The sequence below is a fragment of the Hippoglossus hippoglossus genome, chromosome 8 (assembly GCF_009819705.1).
Source record: "Hippoglossus hippoglossus isolate fHipHip1 chromosome 8, fHipHip1.pri, whole genome shotgun sequence".
In the NCBI taxonomy this organism is placed as follows: Eukaryota; Metazoa; Chordata; class Actinopteri; order Pleuronectiformes; family Pleuronectidae; genus Hippoglossus; species Hippoglossus hippoglossus.
The window spans coordinates 17,252,871-17,276,606 of record NC_047158.1 but is presented as its reverse complement, the minus strand read 5'-3'; the positions used below and the strand labels follow the sequence as shown (position 1 = coordinate 17,276,606).

The 23,736-nt window shown below is 40.3% G+C and overlaps 1 protein-coding gene and 1 gene segment (V, D, J or C); one reads left to right on the top strand and one right to left on the bottom strand.

The window, feature by feature from the left end:
• Positions 1-23,736, bottom strand: part of sez6l2 (seizure related 6 homolog (mouse)-like 2) — a 141,193-nt gene that overhangs the window by 31,323 nt on the left and 86,134 nt on the right. The window contains exon 2 of the mRNA XM_034594045.1: positions 19,024-19,214. The gene's annotated coding sequence lies outside the window, so the exon portion shown is untranslated. The remainder of the gene's footprint in view (positions 1-19,023; positions 19,215-23,736) is intronic.
• Positions 20,241-21,372, top strand: LOC117766098. The segment is given in 2 exon segments: positions 20,241-20,250; positions 21,056-21,372. Coding segments are annotated over 2 exon segments (327 nt in total).

Genomic DNA, 23,736 nt, shown 5'->3' with positions numbered 1-23,736 from the left:
TACCATAGAGATAGTTAACAAAGTTGAAGGATATAGAGTTCTTGACAGTCTAGAGGTTGGCAAAATTCACACTTATGCAACATTCATTAAAACAACATTTGTGAAAGAAAAACATTTATTATGAAGATAATAAAGTATAAAAACACAAATTACTAAAGGTGTACTTACTATATAAATATGTGTATGTGAGTATGCGTGCGTGTGTGTGTCTGTGTGAGTGAGTGAGCTTTCAAAATGGCGGCTGGCCCCTATGAGGGCAATAAACCATCCCCCCTAGTATGTTAACAACATGTAGCGGGGGTCAGAGAGATGTGTGTGGAGATATGTGTGTTTGTGTGTTGGTGCCAAATTAGAGAAAGTTACTAGATGCATGCAGAGAAAGACTGAAGAGCATAACTAACATTAACTTTCAAATAACTTGTAACCAAAATATCACAGTAACACAAATCAAACTAATAAACATCACACGGAATCTAATAAACAGTCTTTGCTTTGCCTAGTATAATTATTAAGCCCAGTTGTGTTACCCGTCCATGAAAAGGGAAAAAAGGTTGATGTGCTGTTCGAAGTCCAGTGAAGTCGTCTTGCTGGTTTACGGCTCCTGTTGTGGTTCTGCTGTGCGATGCAGCTCTTGTGCTGTTGAAGGTTGGTAGAGCTTGGATTGGGAGGAGGTTTCCTTGGTGAGGTGAGCTGCAAGCTGCACCTCTCCTCCATTGAAGTTGAGCAGAAAGAGAGGTGGGCTCCTCTAGGAGAGTTGACTGGAGTTGAAAGAGCAAGTGAGCTGGACAGCCTCACTTCTCCTTTCGGAGGGTTGCATAGAAAGAGGAAGAAGAGAGGGGGGACTTGGCTTATATTGGCCTTGTGACCTCTTGGGTCATGGGGCCCAGAGTGACCAATAGTGGTTGAAACTTGTGTTCCCGGTCGGTTTTCACACCTCTGTGTGACGTTGAAGCACCCTGGGAGACTGAGTTCTGGCTGCGCTGGTTTCTCCAGAACAAAGAACATGTGCTCCAGGCTTGGACTACACATGTAGGCCGAACTGTAGTTCACAAATACCCGGTCCCAACACAGGGCTGGTGAAGAGGGACCTTGGCCTGTAGGTCAATGCTCAGTTTGAGTTCCTCCCCAGAAAACAGAAGACACAATTATCACTTTATATTATACAAGGTCAGGATTGCTTGTAGCAATGGCCCTAGAATCTGTATTCCCATTGATAATGGGATCATTGCATTTCTGAAATGTCAAAACAATACATATGTGCCTTAATTGTTTCCTGTAAAAGCAAAGCTAACGGTGTAATCAGCCTTACAATGTGATTTCAACGTGTTAAAATTGAGTAAATAATGAAATCAAAATACATCATATTTTATAGTAAGCAGAGGTGATTCCCTGTCATGTTTTCCCAGAGCTGATCTAATAACACTGAGCAGCCTATTCTGTTCTATTACCCCCAGTGACACCATCACTGATGATTCATATATTTGATTCTATGCAAACTCAGAGACCTTCCTTGTTACTCAACTATAAAAACTTCCCAACAGACTGACAGGGGAGTTGACGGCACGTCAGATTCACCATTAACCATGTTTCCTGTAGCTGTGCTGCTGCTGTTGGCAGCTGGATCATGTGAGTCTCCCTGGATTTGTCATAGAGTCACCACTTTTTCTTTTGCAGGACAACTTAATGATTTATGACAAAACATTCTTCTTTTAACAGATGTGAAGTGTGAACGGTTGACGCAGCCAGCTTCTGTGACTGTGCAGCCAGGTCAACCTCTGACCATCAGCTGCCAGGTCTCTTATTCTCTCAGCAGCTACGGTACACATTGGATCAGACAGCCTGCAGGAAAAGGACTGGAGTGGATTGGAGTCAAGTATGTTAGTGGGACCATATACTTTAAAGATTCATTAAAGAACAAGTTCAGTATCGAATTAGACTCTTCCAGCAAAACAGTGACTCTAAAGGGACAGAACGTGCAGCCTGGAGACACTGCTGTGTATTACTGTGCCAGAGACACACAATGATACAAACCATCAGCCGACCTGAACAAAAACCCCTCAGTGCCTGAACACTAGTTACATGAAGCCACCAGAGGAGGAGCCCAAAGACTACTGGTGATTTCAGACCAGTTCACTGTTACTGTAAAGAGGAATCAGACAAGGGTCATAACGTCATTTAACTGTAACTATTTATACCACTTTTAATACTCTGACATCACAGTGACTGACATGTCAGTGTGTATGATTTTAGTTTATGATAAATAATAAAAACATACAAAGAATTTTGTTTTCTGATTTGTCTCAAAATCAATTAGTTTCTCTAAGATTTTTAGTTTTTACAAAACTGATATAAAGATTAATAAAGTTAATAAAGTTTCAGTGATGTTTGAGAAGTAAAAATTACCATAATTTACTTTCATTTGTAACTAACTTAGACAAAATTATATATATATATAAAACACACCCACACATGTAAATATATTTATATAAATCATTTTGTAACTAACATCATAATATAATGGACAAAAAGTTAAAACGAGTAAAATAAGAAATGAGATAAAATCCCTTCAGTTGATCGATACATTTTCCTCATTGTGAGGAGGAGTCAATGCAAATCATGACCTCCTCCATCTGTATTAATCTCCCTTCAAACTGATGACAAACCAAACCACCAACCAGACGTTCAACAAACGACCATGATGACTTTAACTAAATGTCTCACATTTCTGCTGCTGTCAGCCATTTCTGGTGAATTCCAAACCTCTGCACTCTTCGTCTTTGTCGTCCAGGCTCATGTTCGGTTCTGTCCTATAACCAAACTGATTTTCTCCTCAGGTGTTTGCAGTCAGACTCTGACTGAATCTGAACCGGCGGTGAAGCGGCCCGGAGAATCCCACAAACTGACGTGTACATATGCAGGGATATCTGATGGGTCTGCTGATATCAGCTGGATCAGACAAGCTGAAGGAAAAGGCCTGGAGTGGGTTGCCTTCATTTCTGCTCCGTCAGGAGGTTATAAATATTATTCACCATCTGTCAAGAATCGCTTCACAATTTCCAGAAACAACGACATGGACCAGGTGTATCTGCACATGAGCAGCCTGACGACTGAAGACTCTGCTGTTTATTATTGTGCTCGAGATCCACAGTAACACAGGAAGCCACAGAGCTGTACACAAAGCATTGCATCTGTCACTGTGTCACTCATTGAGTGTTTAAATATCCTCCTCTTCCAACACTGAAAATCGTTGAAGCCCCCCCCCCCATGTCCTAAGCTACAATAAAAAGTGTCAATATCTAAAAATTCCTCCAATTTATTTTTTAAACATAAAAAATAAAACACTGAATATATTTTGTATTTATGAAAGGAATACTGCTTTTTAAACTAAGCTCATGATTGCACAGTTTTATTCAACATTGTGATCTGAAGAAAAGATGGTTGCTGAGTCAATATCACAAAATAAAGACAAATTAAATAAGAAACCGAAATTCTGAGATTTTTCTTTGACTTCATCAGATTGAGAGATATGTGTAAACCATGGCTTTCTACATAAATGACAGTTGGCATTAGATTTTATATGAAAACAATATATAGCTGAGTGGTTATAGGGCTCTCACAACATGACCACAAATGTATATCCACTACTTTCCTCCAGTTCCTGTCTGTAGTCACTGTCTCTTACAAATAAAAGCATAAAAAAATACAAATAAAACCCAAATAAATAGTATAAAAACGATAAAAAGCAGTATAATGAAAAATGTTAATGTACTAACTTATAACTAGAAGTATAATTTTGTTGATTGGGATTTAAATTGTTTTGAGTCTTACCCACTGCTGATGACATGGGTCCCATTGCAGGAAACAGTGTTTGGTTTTTCTGGTATTTATGGAACAGATTTTTATAAATGATCAGTGAAACAGTGAACTAAAAGTGAACTATAAATGTGTTTAATTTGTCGCGGCTTGATTGAATTAAAGCGTACTGTGCCTTGGCTTGTGGTTAATTGTTTGTTCCTGAATGCAGCTCATATATTTTATTCACGACAATACTTAATAAATCTAAATATGACCGCACACATACATGCACCATCTCAGAGCTCAATGTTGCCCCTCAGATATCTGTGCTAGAGGTAACTAACAGAGGTAAACGTTCTCTCCTCTTGAAAAGTCCAAGATATTTCCCTGGTGCCCACAATATTTCATATCGTGCAACTAAACACACAAATATAAACCTGCTGCGATGAGCTGTTTTCACTCAGAAATGTATTTGCTGAGCAGCAGAGGAGTGAAGGTACAACAAATGGAATTTGTTTCTATGTTAGACGGGATTGCTCGGAGCAATGGCCCTAGAATCTGTATTCACATTGATAATGGTAAATTTGTCCAAATCTAAAATCATTGCATTTCTGAAATGTCAAAACAACACATATGTGCCTTAATTGTTTACTGTAAAAGCAAAACTAACGGTTTAATCAACAGTTGTTCCCCTGAATCAGTTAGCCCACCTGAGATGATGGTCTGGTGAAAAGAGGCTACAGCAGACTCACTTCATTTCCTGTCTCAGTCTACTGACCAACAGGCTGAATCATGAAAACTGGAGCTGCATACAGTCACATATAGAAACAGACAGTAGGTTCAACTTGCCATACTGCTGACCAAGAGACTCTGCATTGATACCATTTCATTTGATCTATTTGAATTTGATTGAGATTTTTGTAAGAGCAGGACTTCAGTATTTTACATGTTCCTCTGCTGTTGTGGTTTATGAAAAAAAAATCAGTTTCAAGTTCCCTCTCAGACCTGTAGGGGGAGGTCTATGCAAACTCTTCCCTCCTTATAACAACACCAGCAACTGTCAGATCACACAGACTGGCTAATACACAACTTTAATCAGCAGTCAAAGAACTACAGTGTCTGTCAGAGAATGGAAAACACACTTGTCTGGGGTTTATTATTTGTAGTTACTGTTCATGGTGAGAAAATCAATCCTGCTTTACTTATTTTGTAAATTGTCTAACGTGTGGTTTACAAGTTTGCTGGATAATGTTCATCATTTCTTTACTTCCAGGAGTTTGGAGTGAGATCAAACTGGACCAGTCTCCATCGCAGGTGAAAACACCTGGAGAGACGGTGAAGATGTCATGTATCATATCTGGGTTCGACATGACAGCCCACTATATAGCCTGGATACAGCAGAGGCCGGGGGAAGCTTTGGAGTGGATCGGGTGGATGAACGCAGGTTCAAACTCTGCCAGCTATGGCAGCTCCTTTCAAAACCGTTTCATCATGACTGAGGATGTTTCCAGCAGCACTCAGTTCCTTCAGGTCGAGAGTCTGACAGCAGAAGATGCTGCTGTTTACTTCTGTGCTCGAGACCCACAATGACTGAGGACAGTGGAGCTGCTGAACAAAAACCTCCAGAGACCACAAGTAGCAATGTGATCTCAGAAACATCTGTTTTCCCAAAAACATTAAGTCCTTTACACACTTTACACACCTTTTTACAGGCGTTATAAATATATAGAGTATACCAAAATTAAACATAGGTCATTTTTTGTTATTGTCTTCATGATTTCGTTCCAAACAGTCAAAAGTCATAAATATGGCATTTGTCATTCTACACTAAATGCCAATTGATCCTGACCAAGTAGAAAATGGTTTCATTCTTTGTTGAAAATGAAGAAGGCAGATGAAGATCTTTGCTTCTGAGTTTCATGATGACTTGACTGAAAAGTCTCCTAAAGTCTGCTGCAGAGAATCTGTCTGAAGTGCAGTTAGTATTATCTAGCAAGGTAAGACTAGTCTCGAAATGTCCCCTATTCAGCTGATAAAGAAAAAAAAACATACACTCACACCTCAAAAAACATCACCACATTATATTTGTGATACAAAATCATCATCCAAAAAATCCTTTCCCCCATCCATTCATTCATTTTCATCTTTTCCAAATAATGTCTTCAGCACTTGAGCGTATCCACGGACATATTATACATCCAGGAGTGTTTTCCAGCATGCACGAGCTTAAAGGCAGGGTAATCTCTTCATAGTGAACTATAAACCTTCAAACTCAACCACCCACTGGTTAAGAATTCATGAGTGAAATGTGAATATGTTGAAGTCCCTCTTTTAAAAACATGACTGACAGACACATTTTAAAACTAGGGTCACAATGACGGCCTTACAGTGAACATACACTAACTAACACAAAATCGAATTAATAATTCTATGTAGATAATGTGACAGTTAATCTAATACGTATATGTTACTACCACACAGAGTCAGTTTTTTCAGTGGACACTAACAAACACAAATGCTTACAGTTAATAATTTCATCTGTTCTGAGAGCCTGTGATTGGATCATCACCCTGTCAACAAATGTGCGATTTCAATGGTCAATTGTTTACTGTGAAAGCAAAGCTAACGGTTTAATCAGCCTTACAATGTGATTTCAATGTGTTAAAATTGAGTAAATAATGAAATCAAAATACATCATATTTTATAGTAAGCAGAGGTGATTCCCTGTCATGTTTTCCCAGAGCTGATCTAATAAAACTGAGCAGCCTATTCTATTCTATTAGCCCCAGTGACACCATCACTGATGATTCTTATATTTGATTCTATGCAAACTCAGAGACCTTCCTTGTTACTCAACTATAAAAAATTCCCAACAGACTGACAGGGGAGTTGACGGCACGTCAGATTCACCATTAACCATGTTTCCTGTAGCTGTGCTGCTGCTGTTGGCAGCTGGATCATGTGAGTCTCCCTGGATTTGTCAGAGAGTCACCACTTTTTCTTTTGCAGGACAACTTAATGATTTATGACAAAACATTCTTCTTTTAACAGATGTGAAGTGTGAACGGTTGACGCAGCCAGCCTCTGTGACTGTGCAGCCAGGTCAACCTCTGACCGTCAGCTGCCAGGTCTCTTATTCTCTCAGCAGCTACTACACAGCTTGGATCAGACAGCCTGCAGGAAAAGGACTGGAGTGGATTGGAATGAAACATGGTGGAGGGAGCGTATACTATAAAGATTCACTAAAGAACAAGTTCAGTATCGAATTAGACACTTCCAGCAAAACAGTGACTCTAAAGGGACAGAACGTGCAGCCTGGAGACACTGCTGTGTATTACTGTGCCAGAGACACAATGATACAAAGCATCAGCCGACCTGAACAAAAACCCCTCAGTGCCTGAACACTAGTTACATGAAGCCACCAGAGGAGGAGCCCAAAGACTACTGGTGATTTCAGACCAGTTCACTGTTACTGTAAAGAGGAATCAGACATGGGTCATAACGTCATTTAACAGTAACTATTTATACCACTTTAATACTCTGACATCACAGTGACTGACATGTCCCCATGTATAATTTTAGTTTATGATAAATAATAAAAACATACAAGTAATTGTTTTTTTTTCTGATTTGTCTCAAAATCTATTAGTTAGTCTGAGATTATTTTTGTTTTACAAAAATTATATAAAGGTTAATAAAGATACAAACGTTTCCGTGTTTTGAGAAGAAAAAATTACAATTGATGACAAATTACAATAACTTACTTTAATTTGTAACTAACAGAAACAAAATTACCTATATATGTGTATATTTATATATATACATATATACACACGTGTATATACAGTTGCAATCAGAAATATTCAACCCCCTCACCTCAAAACAAATGAATCATCATGAATGACAATGACAATAAATGACAAATAACCTCATTAAACAACAAAAAATATTTATTGATACATATGAGTTATTTTGACAACAGAAGTTGACTTAACTTTGAAGTTCAAATGAAAAATGTAACTCTTTTAACACATGTGCATGTGCAGTATTATTCAACCCCCAGCTTCAGTACTTTGTGGCGCATCCTTTAGCTTTTATAATTTTTAACAAACGTTTTCGGTCAGTGCTGACAAGCTTCTTACACCTCTCGATCGGAATCTTTGCCCTTTCTTCACGTGCAAAAGCCTCTAGCTCAATGATGTTTGATGGCTTCCGTGCTGCAACTGCCTTCTTTAAATCCCACCAAAGATCTTCAATCAGATTTAAATGTGGTGACTGAGAAAGCCACTCCAGGACGTTCCAGGATCTTTTTCTCAACCAAGCTTTGGTTGACTTGGAGGTTGTGCTTGGGATCATTGTCTTGCTGGAGAGTCCAATGATCACCAAGGTTTAATTTGTCAAAAGAAGTCATCACATTCCGCTTTAAAATGGCTTCGTATTTCTGGGAATCCATGATGCCAGGTACACGATCAAGATTGCCAGTTCCTGCCCCAGAAAAACAGCCCCACATCATCAATGACCCACCTCCATGCTCGACCGTGGGGATGGTATTCTTCTGGTCATAAGCCTTTCGCACGCCAGACATACCGCTGGTCCATATGTCCAAACAGTTCCAGTTTGGTTTCATCAGTCCATAGAACTGTCACCCAAAACTCTGTAATCTGTTCCAAATTCCTCCTGGCATATTCTTGTCGACTTTTGATGTTCCTTGTGGTCAAGAGTGGAGTGCGTCTTGGAGTCCGGCCATGAAGTCCTTGTCTATTCAGTGCACATCTTATATTTGCCACTGAAGCACTTGTACCAGCCTTCATCAGTTCATCCTGTAGGACTCTTGCAGTCACACGGGGGTTTCTCTTAGTTGTTCTGACTAAGTTGCTAAGGGCCCTTGATGAAATGTTGAGCTTTATTCCACGGCCAGGCAGGTTTGCAGCTGTTCCATGAGTTTTAAACTTCCTTATAATGCTCCCAATGGTGTCTCTTGGAATATAATTTTTGGGGGAAATCTTCTTATACCCAAGGCCCTTCAGGTGTGATGAAATAATCTCCTCTCTCAGCTTTTGTGGAAGCTCCTTTGTCTTTCCTATGACTGCAACTCACCTTGAATACCTTCATGGGTGGGGTTTATATATGCATCACAGCTGAAGCAAATGAAAGATCATTATAGAGTTCCCAAAGGCTTAATTATGTTACAACTCAACTTTAGGCCATAAAAACTGTCAGACAGTTTTAAAAATAACAATATTATATAGGGGTTGAATAATTGTGACATGGCTAAAACACCCACACATGTAAATATATTTACATAAAACATTTTGTAACTAACATCATAATATAATGAACAAAAAGTTAAAACGAGTAAAATAGGAAATGAGATAAAATCCCTTCAGTTGATCGATACACTTTCATCATTGTGAGGAGGAGTCAATGCAAATCATGACCTCCTCCATCTGTATTAATCTCCCTTCAAACTGATGACAAACCAAACCACCAACCAGACGTTCAACAAACGACCATGATGACTTTAACTAAATGTCTCACATTTCTGCTGCTGTCAGCCATTTCTGGTGAATTCCAAACCTCTGCACTCTTTGTCTTTTTCGTCCAGGCTCATGTTCGGCACATATTTGTGATATAAACTCATCATCCAAAAAATCCTTTCCCCCATCCATTCATTCATTTTCATCTTTTTCAAAAAATGTCTTCAGCACTGTAGCGTATTCACGGACATATTATACATCCAGGAGTGTTTTCCAGCATGCACGAGCTTAAAGGCAGGGTAATCTCTTCATAGTGAAATATAAACCTTCAAACTCAACCACCCACTGGTTAAGAATTCATGAGTGAAATGTGAATATGTTGAAGTCCCTCTTTTAAAAACATGACTGACAGAGACTTTTTAAAACTAGGGTCACAATGACGGCCGTACAGTGAACATACACTAACTAACACAAAATCTAATTAATAATTCTATGTAGAAAATGTGACAGTTAATCTAATACGTATATGTTACTACCACACAGAGCCAGTTTTTTCAGTGGACACTAACAAACACAATTGCTTACAGTTAATAATTTCATCTGTTCTGAGAGCCTGTGATTGGATCATCACCCTGTCAACAAATGTGTGATTTCAATTGTGAACTGTTTACTGTGAAATCAAAGCTAACGGTTTCATCAGCCTTACAATGTGATTTCAACGTGTTAAAATTGAGTAAATAATGAAATCAAAATACATCATATTTTATAGTAAGCAGAGGTGATTCCCTGTCATGTTTTCCCAGAGCTGATCTAATAACACTGAGCGGCCTATTCTATTCTATTACCCCCAGTGACACCATCACTGATGATTCGTATATTTGATTCTATGCAAACTCAGAGACCTTCCTTGTTACTCAACTATAAAAACTTCCCAACAGACTGACAGGGGAGTTGACGGCACGTCAGATTCACCATTAACCATGTTTCCTGTAGCTGTGCTGCTGCTGTTGGCAGCTGGATCATGTGAGTCTCCCTGGATTTGTCATAGAGTCACCACTTTTTATTTTGCAGGACAATTTAATGATTTATGATAAAACATTTTTCTTTTAACAGATGTGAAGTGTGAACGGTTGACGCAGCCAGCCTCTGTGACTGTGCAGCCAGGTCAACCTCTGACCATCAGCTGCCAGGTCTCTTATTCTCTCAGCAGCTACTGTACACATTGGATCAGACAGCCTGCAGGAAAAGGACTGGAGTGGATAGGGTGCAAACATACAGGAGCTTCATACTATAAAGATTCATTAAAGAACAAGTTCAGTATCGAATTAGACACTTCCAGCAACACAGTGACTCTAAAGGGACAGAACGTGCAGCCTGGAGACATTGCTGTGTATTACTGTGCCAGAGACACACAATGATACAAACCATCAGCCGACCTGAACAAAAACCCCTCAGTGCCTGAACACTAGTTACATGAAGCCACCAGAGGAGGAGCCCAAAGACTACTGGTGATTTCAGACCAGTTCACTGTTACTGTAAAGAGGAATCAGTCCGTTTCATGAAGGTTTTATAACTGCAGGAACTCTTTTCATCAGTTCTCTCATTCCTCCTGCATAACATGTCAAGAAATCACCCACCTTGCTCAAGAGCAGCAGAATCTCCACGTCTTAAAACCAAGAATGTTGCAGAACTTGATCAAATCATGTAAATGAGCTTTATCAATCCATTTATCCCCTTTCTGCACACACTTATATTCTATTATATAAATTATGGCATCATGATGTGAAACGTTTTTCATATGTTAGACGATAAACAGTACAGTCTAATGCCAAGAATAGTTCCTTGTTATGTGATGAAAGTTGATACAATAACATGAAAAACATGTTTTATAACAATAACGTGTTCAAGTCTTTATGATACACGTGTTTTTCTTTTTCCTGCGTGGCAGCTAAACACTTCCACGCATTCTGACACATGCTAGAGAGTCATGTATGGAAACGTTGCAGGAGTGAGTCCTAAAAGTTGCAAATAAGTCAGCAGTTAATGAGGAAAAGTTATTTCAGCCTCCAACATTGCTCTAAACGGTCAGACTCCTTCTGAATTCTACCTTACTCATTGAATAGACCCAGAGATAATTAAACTCCTTCATTCGGTGTAGAATCTCCGTCCCAACCCAAAGAATGAATCCGTTGTTTTCTAGCAGAGAACCATGGCCTCAGAGTTAAAGGTGCTGACCGTCATCCCAGCTGCAATCCATCCCAGAACACATGCAGGTCACAATCTGATGAAGCCAACAGAACCATATCATCTGCAAATAGCAAAGAGGAAGTTCTGAGTCCCCCAAACTGGACACAGTCCTCCCCCTGGCTGCATCTTGAACTCATGTGAATCACAATCAGGTGTTGTGCAATAATGCATTAAACGTGACACCAGTAAATGGTGTGCCTTTCGGCATTCAATAAATTTGGTTATCAGAGAAAATATTTAATATTAATATAAAATATTAACATTAATATAAAAATATTAATATAAAATATTAATATTAATATATTAATATTAAATAATAACATTAATTTATTAAAGTTACCTCGGGGCACCACCCTTCAAAGAAATGGACAAGATAGCCAATTTATTGATTCAGTCTCATAAAAGTACTAACTACAAATTTGGAACTCTGATTAACAATTAAATTAATAACTATAACCAAAATTACCATAGAGATAGTTAGCAAAGTTGAAGGATATACAGTTCTTGACAGTGTAGAGGTTGGCAAAATTCACACTTATGCAACATTCATTAAAACAACATTTGTGAAAGAAAAACATTTATTATGAAGATAATAAAGTATAAAAACACAAATTACTAAAGGTGTACTTACTATATAAATATGTATATGTGAGTATGCGTGCGTGTGTGTGTCTGTGTGAGTGAGTGTGCTTTCAAAATGGCGGGTGGCCCCTATGACGGCAATAAACCATCCCCCCATGTATGTTAACGACATGTAGCGGGGGTCAGAGAGATGTGTGTGGAGATATGTGTGTTTGTGTGTTGGTGCCAAATTAGAGAAAGTTACTAGATGCATGCAGAGAAAGACTGAAGAGCATAACATAACTAACATTAACTTTCAAATAACTTGTAACCAAAATATCACAGTAACACAAATCAAACTAATAAACATCACACGGAATCTAATAAACAGTCTTTGCTTTGCCTAGTATAATTATTAAGCCCAGTTGTGTTACCCGTCCATGAAAAGGGAAAAAAGGTTGATGTGCTGTTCGAAGTCCAGTGAAGTCGTCTTGCTGGTTTACGGCTCCTGTTGTGGTTCTGCTGTGCGATGCAGCTCTTGTGCTGTTGAAGGTTGGTAGAGCTTGGATTGGGAGGAGGTTTCCTTGGTGAGGTGAGCTGCAAGCTGCACCTCTCCTCCATTGAAGTTGAGCAGAAAGTGAGGTGGGCTCCTCTCGGAGAGTTGACTGGAGTTGAAAGAGCAAGTGAGCTGGACAGCCTCACTTCTCCTTTCGGAGGGTTGCGTAGAAAGAGGAAGAAGAGAGGGGGGACTTGGCTTATATTGGCCTTGTGACCTCATGGGTCATGGGGCCCAGAGTGACCAATAGTGGTTGAAACTTGTGTTCCCGGTCGGTTTTCACACCTGTGTGACGTTGAAGCACCCTGGGAGACTGAGTTCTGGCTGCTCTGGTTTCTCCAGAACAAAGAACATGTGCTCCAGGCTTGGACTACACATGTAGGCCGAACTGTAGTTCACAAATACCCGGTCCCAACACAGGGCTGGTGAAGGGGGACCTTGGCCTGTAGGTCAATGCTCAGTTTGAGTTCCTCCCCAGAACACAGGAGACACAATTATCACTTCGTATTATACAAGGACGGGATTGCTCATAGCAATGGCCCTAGAATCTGTATTCCCATTGATAATGGTAAATGTGTCCTAATCAAAAATCATTGCATTTCTGAAATGTCACAACAATACATATGTGCCTTAATTATTTACTGTAAAAGCAAAGCTAACGGTTTAATCAGCCTTACAATGTGATTTCAATGTGTTAAAATTGAGTAAATAATGAGATCAAAATACATCATATTTTATAGTAAGCAGAGGTGATTCCCTGTCATGTTTTCCCAGAGCTGATCTAATAACACTGAGCAGCCTTTTCTATTCTATTACCCCCAGTGACACCATCACTGATGATTCGTATATTTGATTCTATGCAAACTCAGAGACCTTCCTTGTTACTCAACTATAAAAACTTCCCAACAGACTGACAGGGGAGTTGACGGCACGTCAGATTCACCATTAACCATGTTTCCTGTAGCTGTGCTGCTGCTGTTGGCAGCTGGATCATGTGAGTCTCCCTGGATTTGTCATAGAGTCACCACTTTTTCTTTTGCAGGACAACTTAATGATTTATGACAAAACATTCTTCTTTTAACAGATGTGAAGTGTGAACGGTTGACGCAGCCAGCCTCTGTGACTGTGCAGCCAGGTCAACCTCTGACCATCAGCTGCCAGGTCTCTTATTCTCTTGGCTACTACACAGCTTGGATCAGACAGCCTGCAGGAAAAGGACTGGAGTGGATTGGAATGAAAGACACATCAAATTCATACTATAAAGATTCATTAAAGAACAAGTTCAGTATCGAATTAGACACTTCCAGCAACACACTGACTCTAAAGGGACAGAACGTGCAGCCTGGAGACACTGCTGTGTATTACTGTGCCAGAGACACACAATGATACAAACCATCAGCCGACCTGAACAAAAACCCCTCAGTGCCTGAACACTAGTTACATGAAGCCACCAGAGGAGGAGCCCAAAGACTACTGGTGATTTCAGACCAGTTCACTGTTACTGTAAAGAGGAATCAGTCCGTTTCATGAAGGTTTTATAACTGCAGGAACTCTTTTCATCAGTTCACTCATTCCTCCTGCATAACATGTCAAGAAATCACCCACCTTGCTCAAGAGCAGCAGAATCTCCACGTCTGAAAACCAAGAATGTTGCAGAACTTGATCAAATCATGTAAATGAGCTTTATCCATCCATTTATCCCCTTTCTGCACACACTTATATTCTATTATATAAGTTATGGCATCATGATGTGAAACATTTTTACAATGTTAGACGATAAACAGTACATTCTTATGACAAAAAGAGTTCCTTGTTATGTGATGAAAGTTGCTACAATAACATGAAAAACATATTTTTATAAAAATAACGTGTTCAAGTCTTTATGATAAACATGTTTTTCTTTTTATGGCGTGGCAGCTAAACACTTCAATGCATTCTGACACATGCTAGAGAGTCATGTATGGAAATGTTGCAGGAGTGAGTCCTAAAAGTTGCAAATAAGTCAGCAGTTGATGAGGAGAAGTTATTTCAGCCTCCAACATTGCTCTAAACCCTGGGGGGTGCGCGAACACTCTCCAGGGGGGGGCGCGATGTCACAGACGGAGAAAAAAATAAAAATTTAAAATAAATAAATAAAATTAAAAAATTAAAAAACTACCTCCGACCTGTCACTGGTTAGTGAAAGCTCCCTCAGTGGCGAAATGCAAAGGGATGGACTGACACAAACGAATCAAATACTGTTTCGTTCCTGATCCACCAATCAAAAGAGGAGTGTTATCATTTGAACGTGAGTTGCACGTACGCTTCCGAGTATAAAAGTAACCGCAGGCATGGTCAGCGCTCACCCTCACTGAGACGACACCCTGCAGAGTTTGTGCGATTGCTCTTGTTTCCTCTATCATTCAGATATTCATTGCTTTATAAACAGTCTTTTTAAAGACTCACTCTTTCTTTAGTAATACCTTCCTGCACTTGCAGTAGGCCTATTCGTAGCCTAATCTAAGGAGTAATTTGCTCCACAGTCTTTTTAGAAAGCTCGTAGCCCCAAGAGCTAGCCTTCTAGCTAGCTAACTTCTTCCAACTGCAGCTAGCCCTTTTCTCCTTAACACCTACCTTTACATCTTCAATCATCCACCGTGTTGCAACAAATAAAACACCAGTACTTGAATACTATTCTGTGCTGTCCCTGTCTACATTGTGTACTGTTTGTTTTGTTAGGAACCATTGCCTAGCACAGCCTTATTCATTATTCGTGTGCAAGTCGCTCACAGCCACACATACAAACACACTCACAAGACCACGACGTTGCAATTAGATCTTTATTAACTTCACACACACTGTATCAGCAAACAAACACAACTATGGACCAGTTTCTGATTCGTAAAAGTCAGGCAACCGATGCGCCAGTTGCGAAGAAGCCAAAGCTTCGCAAATATGACGAGAGCTATTTGCAGTTTGGTTTCACCGTCACTGGCACGACTGAGCAACGTCCTCAGTGTGTTTTGTGTGCCGAGGTGCTGGCAAATGACAGCATGAAGCCATGCAAATTAAAAAGGCACCTCGACACCAAACACCCTGACTTGAAAGAGAAGCCTGTGGACTTCTTTAAACGTAAACGTGATGGCCTCCAGCAACAACAAACCACCATCTCCAAGCATAGCACTGTTTCCAAGCAGTGTCTGGAGGCATCGTATGTAGTTGCTCATAGAATTGCTAAGCTTGGCAAACCCCATACAATTGCCGAAACACAGATTTTGCCGGCCGCGCAAGACATGTGTAGAATAATGACAGGAGAGAGTGCAGCTGCTAAACTCAGCGCAATACCTATGTCAAATGACACTGTGTCACACCGAATATCAGAAATGTCTAGTGATATCAAAGAGCAACTAATGCACTACATTCAAATCAGTCCTTACTATGCACTGCAGCTGGACGAATCCACTGACATCGCTGGACAGGCCCAGCTTCTCACTTACGTCAGGTATGTGCGGGAAAAGGAAATTGAGGAGGACATCCTGTTTTGCTGGCCTCTTCAGACCCGTACAACGGCAATCTTTAATGTCCTTGACTCGTTCATCCAAGACAGTGGTTTGGGCTGGGGAAAGTGTATTGGCCTCTGCACAGATGGAGCGCGGTCGATGACAGGGCGTGAGCGTGGCCTCGCAGCTCGCGTCCAGCAAGTTGCTCCACTTGTGCAATGGACACACTGCATGGTCCATCGCGAGGCACTTGCTGCCAAGAAAATGCCAACGCTCTTCGAGTCAGTGCTTCACCAGGCCGTGAAAATAATTAACCATATTAAAGCTCGTCCACTTAACTCCCGTTTGTTTGGGGTCCTCTGCCAGGAGATGGGGTCAGGGCACGAACAGCTGTTGCTGCACACTGAAGTTCGCTGGCTCTCCAGGGGGCGGGCGTTACAACGGCTGTATGAGCTGCGAGAGGAGGTAAAGTTGTTTTTGACTGAAAGTCAAACAGATCTGGCGAAGCACCTGGATGATGCCATGTGGCTTGCCTCTCTCTCCTATTTTCGAGCTGTCAATAGACATGCAAGAGCAGCTTATTGAGCTGAAGAGTGACAGTAGAATAAAGCATCTGTTTACCACCTCCCCTCTTTCATCATTCTGGGTAGCAATGATGCCGGAATACCCTCAGCTTTGCGACATAGCCTTAAAAATGAGCCTCCTTTTCGCGTCGACTTATTTGTGCGAGGCAGGCTTTTCAAGACTGACTGCGCTCAAAACTAAATATCGCAACCGCGCACAGATCGAGGATGACCTGAGGATATGTTTGTCAAACATTGCCCAAAGATTTGAGGACCTTTGCAAGGCAAAGCAGGCTCATGTCTCACATTGACAGACCTGCAAGATTTTTTTTTAAAGATCACAAGAGGCCCATAATAATAACAGTATCCTAATGATAGCAATAATAACACTTATTATTATTATGATAATAATAATAATATAATAATAATTGGTCGATTATCATTAATTATAATAATAATAATATAATGATGGTGATAATAATGATGATTATTATAATAAGAAAGCATGCAGGCTCACATAGCTGCTAATATTAATAGCCTACTAATAGGCCTACTACTACTGATCATAATCATAATAATAATAATAATAACAATAATAATAATAAATAGTAAAATAGTAATAATAATTGTCTGTATGGGCATAACAATAACAATAGCCTAACCTTGACATGTCAGGCCTATCAATAACAATATGCTATCTATCTATCTATCTATCTATCTATATATGGTGGTGTAGTTGAGGGCGGCGGTGGCGGGCGGCGGGGGGGTGGGGGGGCCCCAACTAGCCCTAACCAGCTTTGGGGGGGCCCAGCTTGCAAAAGTTTGAGAACCCCTGCTCTAAACTATCAGTCTCCTGCTGAATTCTACCTTACTCATGAACAAGACCCAGAGATAATTAAACTCCTTCATTTGGTGTAGAATCTCCGTCCCATGAGATCAAAATACATCATATTTTATAGTAAGCAGAGGTGATTCCCTGTCATGTTTTCCCAGAGCTGATCTAATAACACTGAGCAGCCTATTCTATTCTATTACCCCCAGTGACACCATCACTGATGATTCGTATATTTGATTCTATGCAAACTCAGAGACCTTCCTTGTTACTCAACTATAAAAACTTCCCAACAGACTGACAGGGGAGTTGACGGCACGTCAGATTCACCATTAACCATGTTTCCTGTAGCTGTGCTGCTGCTGCTGGCAGCTGGATCATGTGAGTCTCCATGGATTTTTCACAGAGTCACCACTTTTTCTTTTGCAGGACAACTTAATGATTTATGACAAAACATTCTTCTTTTAACAGATGTGAAGTGTGAACGGTTGACGCAGCCAGCCTCTGTGACTGTGCAGCCAGGTCAACCTCTGACCATCAGCTGCCAGGTCTCTTATTCTCTCAGCAGCCACTACACAGCTTGGATCAGACAGCCTGCAGGAAAAGGACTGGAGTGGATTGGGTGGAAACATGGTGGAGGGACCGTATACTATAAAGATTCATTAAAGAACAAGTTCAGTATCGAATTAGACACTTCCAGCAACACAGTGACTCTAAAGGGACAGAACGTGCAGCCTGGAGACACTGCTGTGTATTACTGTGCCAGAGACACACAATGATACAAACCATCAGCCGACCTGAACAAAAACCCCTCAGTGCCTGAACACTAGTTACATGAAGCCACCAGAGGAGGAGCCCAAAGACTACTGGTGATTTCAGACCAGTTCACTGTTACTGTAAAGAGGAATCAGACATGGGTCATAAAGTAATTTAACAGTAACTATTTATACCACTTTTAATACTCTGACATCATAGTGACTGAAATGTCAGTGTGTATAATTTAAGTTTATGATAAATAATAAAAACATACAACAAATTGTGTTTTCTGATGGTCTCAAAATCCATTAGTTACTCTGAGATTTCTTTTTTTTACAAAACCAATGAACATAAGATAATAAAGTTTATGTGATTTGTCAGAAGAAAACATTATGACAAATTACAATAATCTTCTTTCATTTGTGGAGTTGATGCAAATCTCTGATCTCTTGCATCTCTACAAATGTTTTGGAGATTGAAGGACGGGGACGGAGACACTGACAGTCACTGTAGAACGAACAGAGACACTTTGCTTTTACGATGATCAGACCTGATTATTTAGTAGCTTTTCTAATCCTGTCGATTGCATGGGATGGTAAGAACAGCAACTGCTTTGCTTACGGACCTCCTGATAAAGATAATATGCCTGTGTTTCAGTAGCTAACAAGTTGTTTAAATTTCTCTAGGTACTGACGGGCAAACGCTGACTGAGTCTGGACCGGCGGTTAAAGGGCGTGGAGATTCCCCACACACTGACCTGCACATATTCTGGGTTTAGTGGTGATTACTGGGATGCTTGGATCAGGCAGGCTGCTGGAAAAGGCCTAGAGTGGGTTGCTTCTATCAGTGACGGCAGTAGCAATATCTATTACTCTCAGTCAGTCCGCGGCCGGTTCACCATCTCCAGAGACAACAGCAAAAAAGCAGGTGTATCTGCAGATGAACAGTCTGAAAACAGAAGATTCTGCTGTTTATTATTGTGCTAGAGAGTCACAGTGACTGGAGTTGGTTCATCAGCTGGACAAAATCCTACAGCATTTGTCTTTTACAAATCTGATATTCCCTGATAATAATAAAAACCTGCATGAACACATATATATATAAGAAACAACGCGGTAACCCTTTGTCCAGGTATGAATTACAAAAACACTACTTGCAAATATTTATGCCACTAAACAGTGAAATGTGACGGATACAACATCATAGTCAGGCGGCTCAGTGGATCAGTGGTGAGCACCGTCACCTCGAACAAGAATGTCCCTGCCGGCCAACCAGGGCCTTTCTATGCACATCATGCTAACCAGGTTTCTAAATGGGACTTGTCCTGCAGCGGAGGTGAACAGGAGACTCGCCCACGATGTCTTCCCCGTGAGAATAATCATCTCATCTCCGATTTGACTTCACAGTGGTTTTGCATAACCAGATCTCCAGATCTTGTTTGTATGTCTACAAACCAATCACTGTCGTCTTGGGCTGAACTAAGCCCAGGATGCAGATTCAAAGTCCCTCAAAATGAGTGTCAGGTGAAGCTTGTCTTGGTTGAACATTTGCACGTGGTCTGGTACAATTTTAAAAGCAACAGCATGTTAGTTCAAGTTCAAGTCGGAGGTTCAAGTCGGAGAGACGGAGGTCTGTGAGCGATTTGTAGTGATTTTCTATTAAAACATGTGGAAACATCACCTGTTACATCTCAAACGAGAAAATGTAATCGTTCCTCTGCCTTCTACTATCGAGGGACGGGAGGACGACGTGGAAAAGTGGCCTTGAATAACATACTGTACGTCGTCACAACTGTTTCAGAACGTAACAACTATTGTTAGCCGCTGGAAATGTGAGTGGCTAACACCGCTATCTCACAGGACGTTATGACCGCTATCATATTCACAGTAGCGCTTCAAATGCAAAGTGCTGAAGCACCACAGACAGCAGCTAACCCCAAGAAAACAACCAAATAATGAAAGGTCAAAGACCGACATGAGCATCAGTGAGCCGTTTCAACAGTGGAGAGACCACTGGGAGAAGCTGTGTGGACCGTGCTGCGGGCTGCGGCATCCACACACCAGTGCATAACGTCCCTAGAGCGGGCAGCAGCCAGTCAGGAACACTGGTGGTGCAGCAGAAACGGTACAGTCTGACTGTCTTCCCCTGAAGAAACAGACAGTCAGACAGTGTCACGGCTGATTCTGTTCGTTATATCAACAGTTGTTCCCTGAATCAGTTAGCCCACCTGAGATGATGGTCTGGTGAAAAGAGGCTACAGCAGACTCACTTCATTTCCTGTCTCAGTCTACTGACCAACAGGCTGAATCATGAAAACTGGAGCTGCATACAGTCACATATAGAAACAGACAGTAGGTTCAACTTGCCATACTGCTGACCAAGAGACTCTGCATTGATACCATTTCATTTGATCTATTTGAATTTGATTGAGATTTTTGTAAGAGCAGGACTTCAGTATTTTACATGTTCCTCTGCTGTTGTGGTTTATGAAAAAAAATCAGTTTCAAGTTCCCTCTCAGACCTGTAGGGGGAGGTCTATGCAAACTCTTCCCTCCTTATAACAACACCAGCAACTGTCAGATCACACAGACCGGCTAATACACAACTTTAATCAGCAGTCAAAGAACTACAGTGTCTGTCAGAGAATGGAAAACACACTTGTCCTGGGTTTATTATTTGTAGTTACTGTTCATGGTGAGAAAATCAATCCTGCTTTACTTATTTTGTAACTTGTCTAACGTGTGGTTTACAAGTTTGCTGGATAATGTTCATCATTTCTTTACTTCCAGGAGTTTGGAGTGAGATCAAACTGGACCAGTCTACATCACAGGTGAAAACACCTGGAGAGACGGTGAAGATGTCATGTGTCATATCTGGGTTCGACATGACAGAATACTATATAGCCTGGATACGGCAGAGGCCGGGGGAAGCTTTGGAGTGGATCGGGCGTATGAACACAGGTTCAAACTCTGCCAGCTATGGCAGCTCCTTTCAAAACCGTTTCATCATGACTGAGGATGTTTCCAGCAGCACTCAGTTCCTTCAGGTCGAGAGTCTGACAGCAGAAGATGCTGCTGTTTACTTCTGTGCTCGAGACCCACAATGACTGAGGACAGTGGAGCTGCTGAACAAAAACCTCCAGAGACCACAAGTAGCAACGTGATCTCAGAAACATCTGTTTTCCCAAAAACATTAAGTCCTTTACACACCTTTTTACAGGCGTTATAAATATATAGAGTATACCAAAATTAATCAGAGGTCATTTTTTGTTATTGTCTTCATGATTTCGTTCCAAACAGTCAAAAGTCATAAATATGGCAGTTGACATTCTACACTAAATGCCAATTGATCCTGACCAAGTAGAAAACTAATCAACGAGATAATGGTTTCATTCTTTGTTGAAAATGAAGAAGGCAGATGAAGATCTTTGCTTCTGAGTTTCATGATGACTTGACTGAAAAGTCTCCTAAAGTCTGCTGCAGAGAATCTGTCTGAAGTGCTGTTAGTATTATCTAGCAAGGTAAGACTAGACTCGAAATGTCCACTATTCAGCTTTAGTACTGATAAAGAAAAAAAAACATACACTCACACCTCAAAAAACATCACCACATTATATTTGTGATACAAAATCATCATCCAAAAAATCCTTTCCCCCATCCATTCATTCATTTTCATCTTTTCCAAATAATGTCTTCAGCACTTGAGCGTATCCACGGACATATTATACATCCAGGAGTGTTTTCCAGCATGCACGAGCTTAAAGGCAGGGTAGTCTCTTCATAGTGAACTATAAACCTTCAAACTCAACCACCCACTGGTTAAGAATTCATGAGTGAAATGTGAATATGTTGAAGTCCCTCTTTTAAAAACATGACTGACAGAGACTTTTTAAAACTAGGGTCACAATGACGGCCTTACAGTGAACATACACTAACACAAAATCTATTTTATAATACTATGTAGATAATGTGATAGTTAATCTAATACGTATATGTTATACCACACAGAGTCAGTATTTTCAGTGGACACTAACAAACACAATTGCTTACAGTTAATAATTTCATCTGTTTTGAGAGCCTGTGATTGGATCATCACCCTGTCAACAAATGTGTGATTTCAATTGTGAACTGTTTACTGTAAAAGCAAAGCTAACGGTTTCATCAGCCTTACAATGTGATTTCAATGTGTTAAAATTGAGTAAATAATGAAATCAAAATACATCATATTTTATAGTAAGCAGAGGTGATTCCCTGTCATGTTTTCCCAGAGCTGATCTAATAACACTGAGCAGCCTATTCTATTCTATTACCCCCAGTGACACCATCACTGATGATTCGTATATTTGATTCTATGCAAACTCAGAGACCTTCCTTGTTACTCAACTATAAAAACTTCCCAACAGACTGACAGGGGAGTTGACGGCACGTCAGATTCACCATTAACCATGTTTCCTGTAGCTGTGCTGCTGCTGTTGGCAGCTGGATCATGTGAGTCTCCCTGGATTTGTCATAGAGTCACCACTTTTTCTTTTGCAGGACAATTTAATGATTTATGACAAAACATTCTTCTTTTAACAGATGTGAAGTGTGAACGGTTGACGCAGCCAGCCTCTGTGACTGTGCAGCCAGGTCAACCTCTGACCATCAGCTGCCAGGTCTCTTATTCTGTCGGCAGCTACTGGACAGCTTGGATCAGACAGCCTGCAGGAAAAGGACTGGAGTGGATTGGAAGAAGGGCTGGAGGGAGCACATATTATAAAGATTCACTAAAGAACAAGTTCAGTATCGACTCAGACTCTTCCAGCAACACAGTGACTCTAAAGGGACAGAACGTGCAGCCTGGAGACACTGCTGTGTATTACTGTGCCAGAGAAACACAATGATACAAACCATCAGCCGACCTGAACAAAAACCCCTCAGTGCCTGAACACTAGTTACATGAAGCCACCAGAGGAGGAGCCCAAAGACTACTGGTGATTTCAGACCAGTTCACTGTTACTGTAAAGAGGAATCAGACATGGGTCATAACGTCATTTAACAGTAACTATTTATACCACTTTTAATACTCTGACATCACAGTGACTGAAATGTCAGTGTGTATAATTTAAGTTTATGATAAATAATAAAAACATACAAGAAATTGTGTTTTCTGATGGTCTCAAAAATCCATTAGTTACTCTGAGATGAATTTTTTTACAAAACTGACTTAAAAGTTAATAAATATAATTTCAGTGATTTTTGCGAAGAAAAAATTACAATTGATGACAAATAACTATAATTTACTTTCATTTGTAACTAACAGAGACAAAATTACATATAGATATATATATATATATAAAACACACCCAAACATGTAAATATATTTATACAAAACATTTTGTAAATAACATTATAATATAATGAACAAAAAGTTAAAACGAGTAAAATAAGAAATGTGATGAAATCCTTTCAGTTGATCGATACACTTTCTC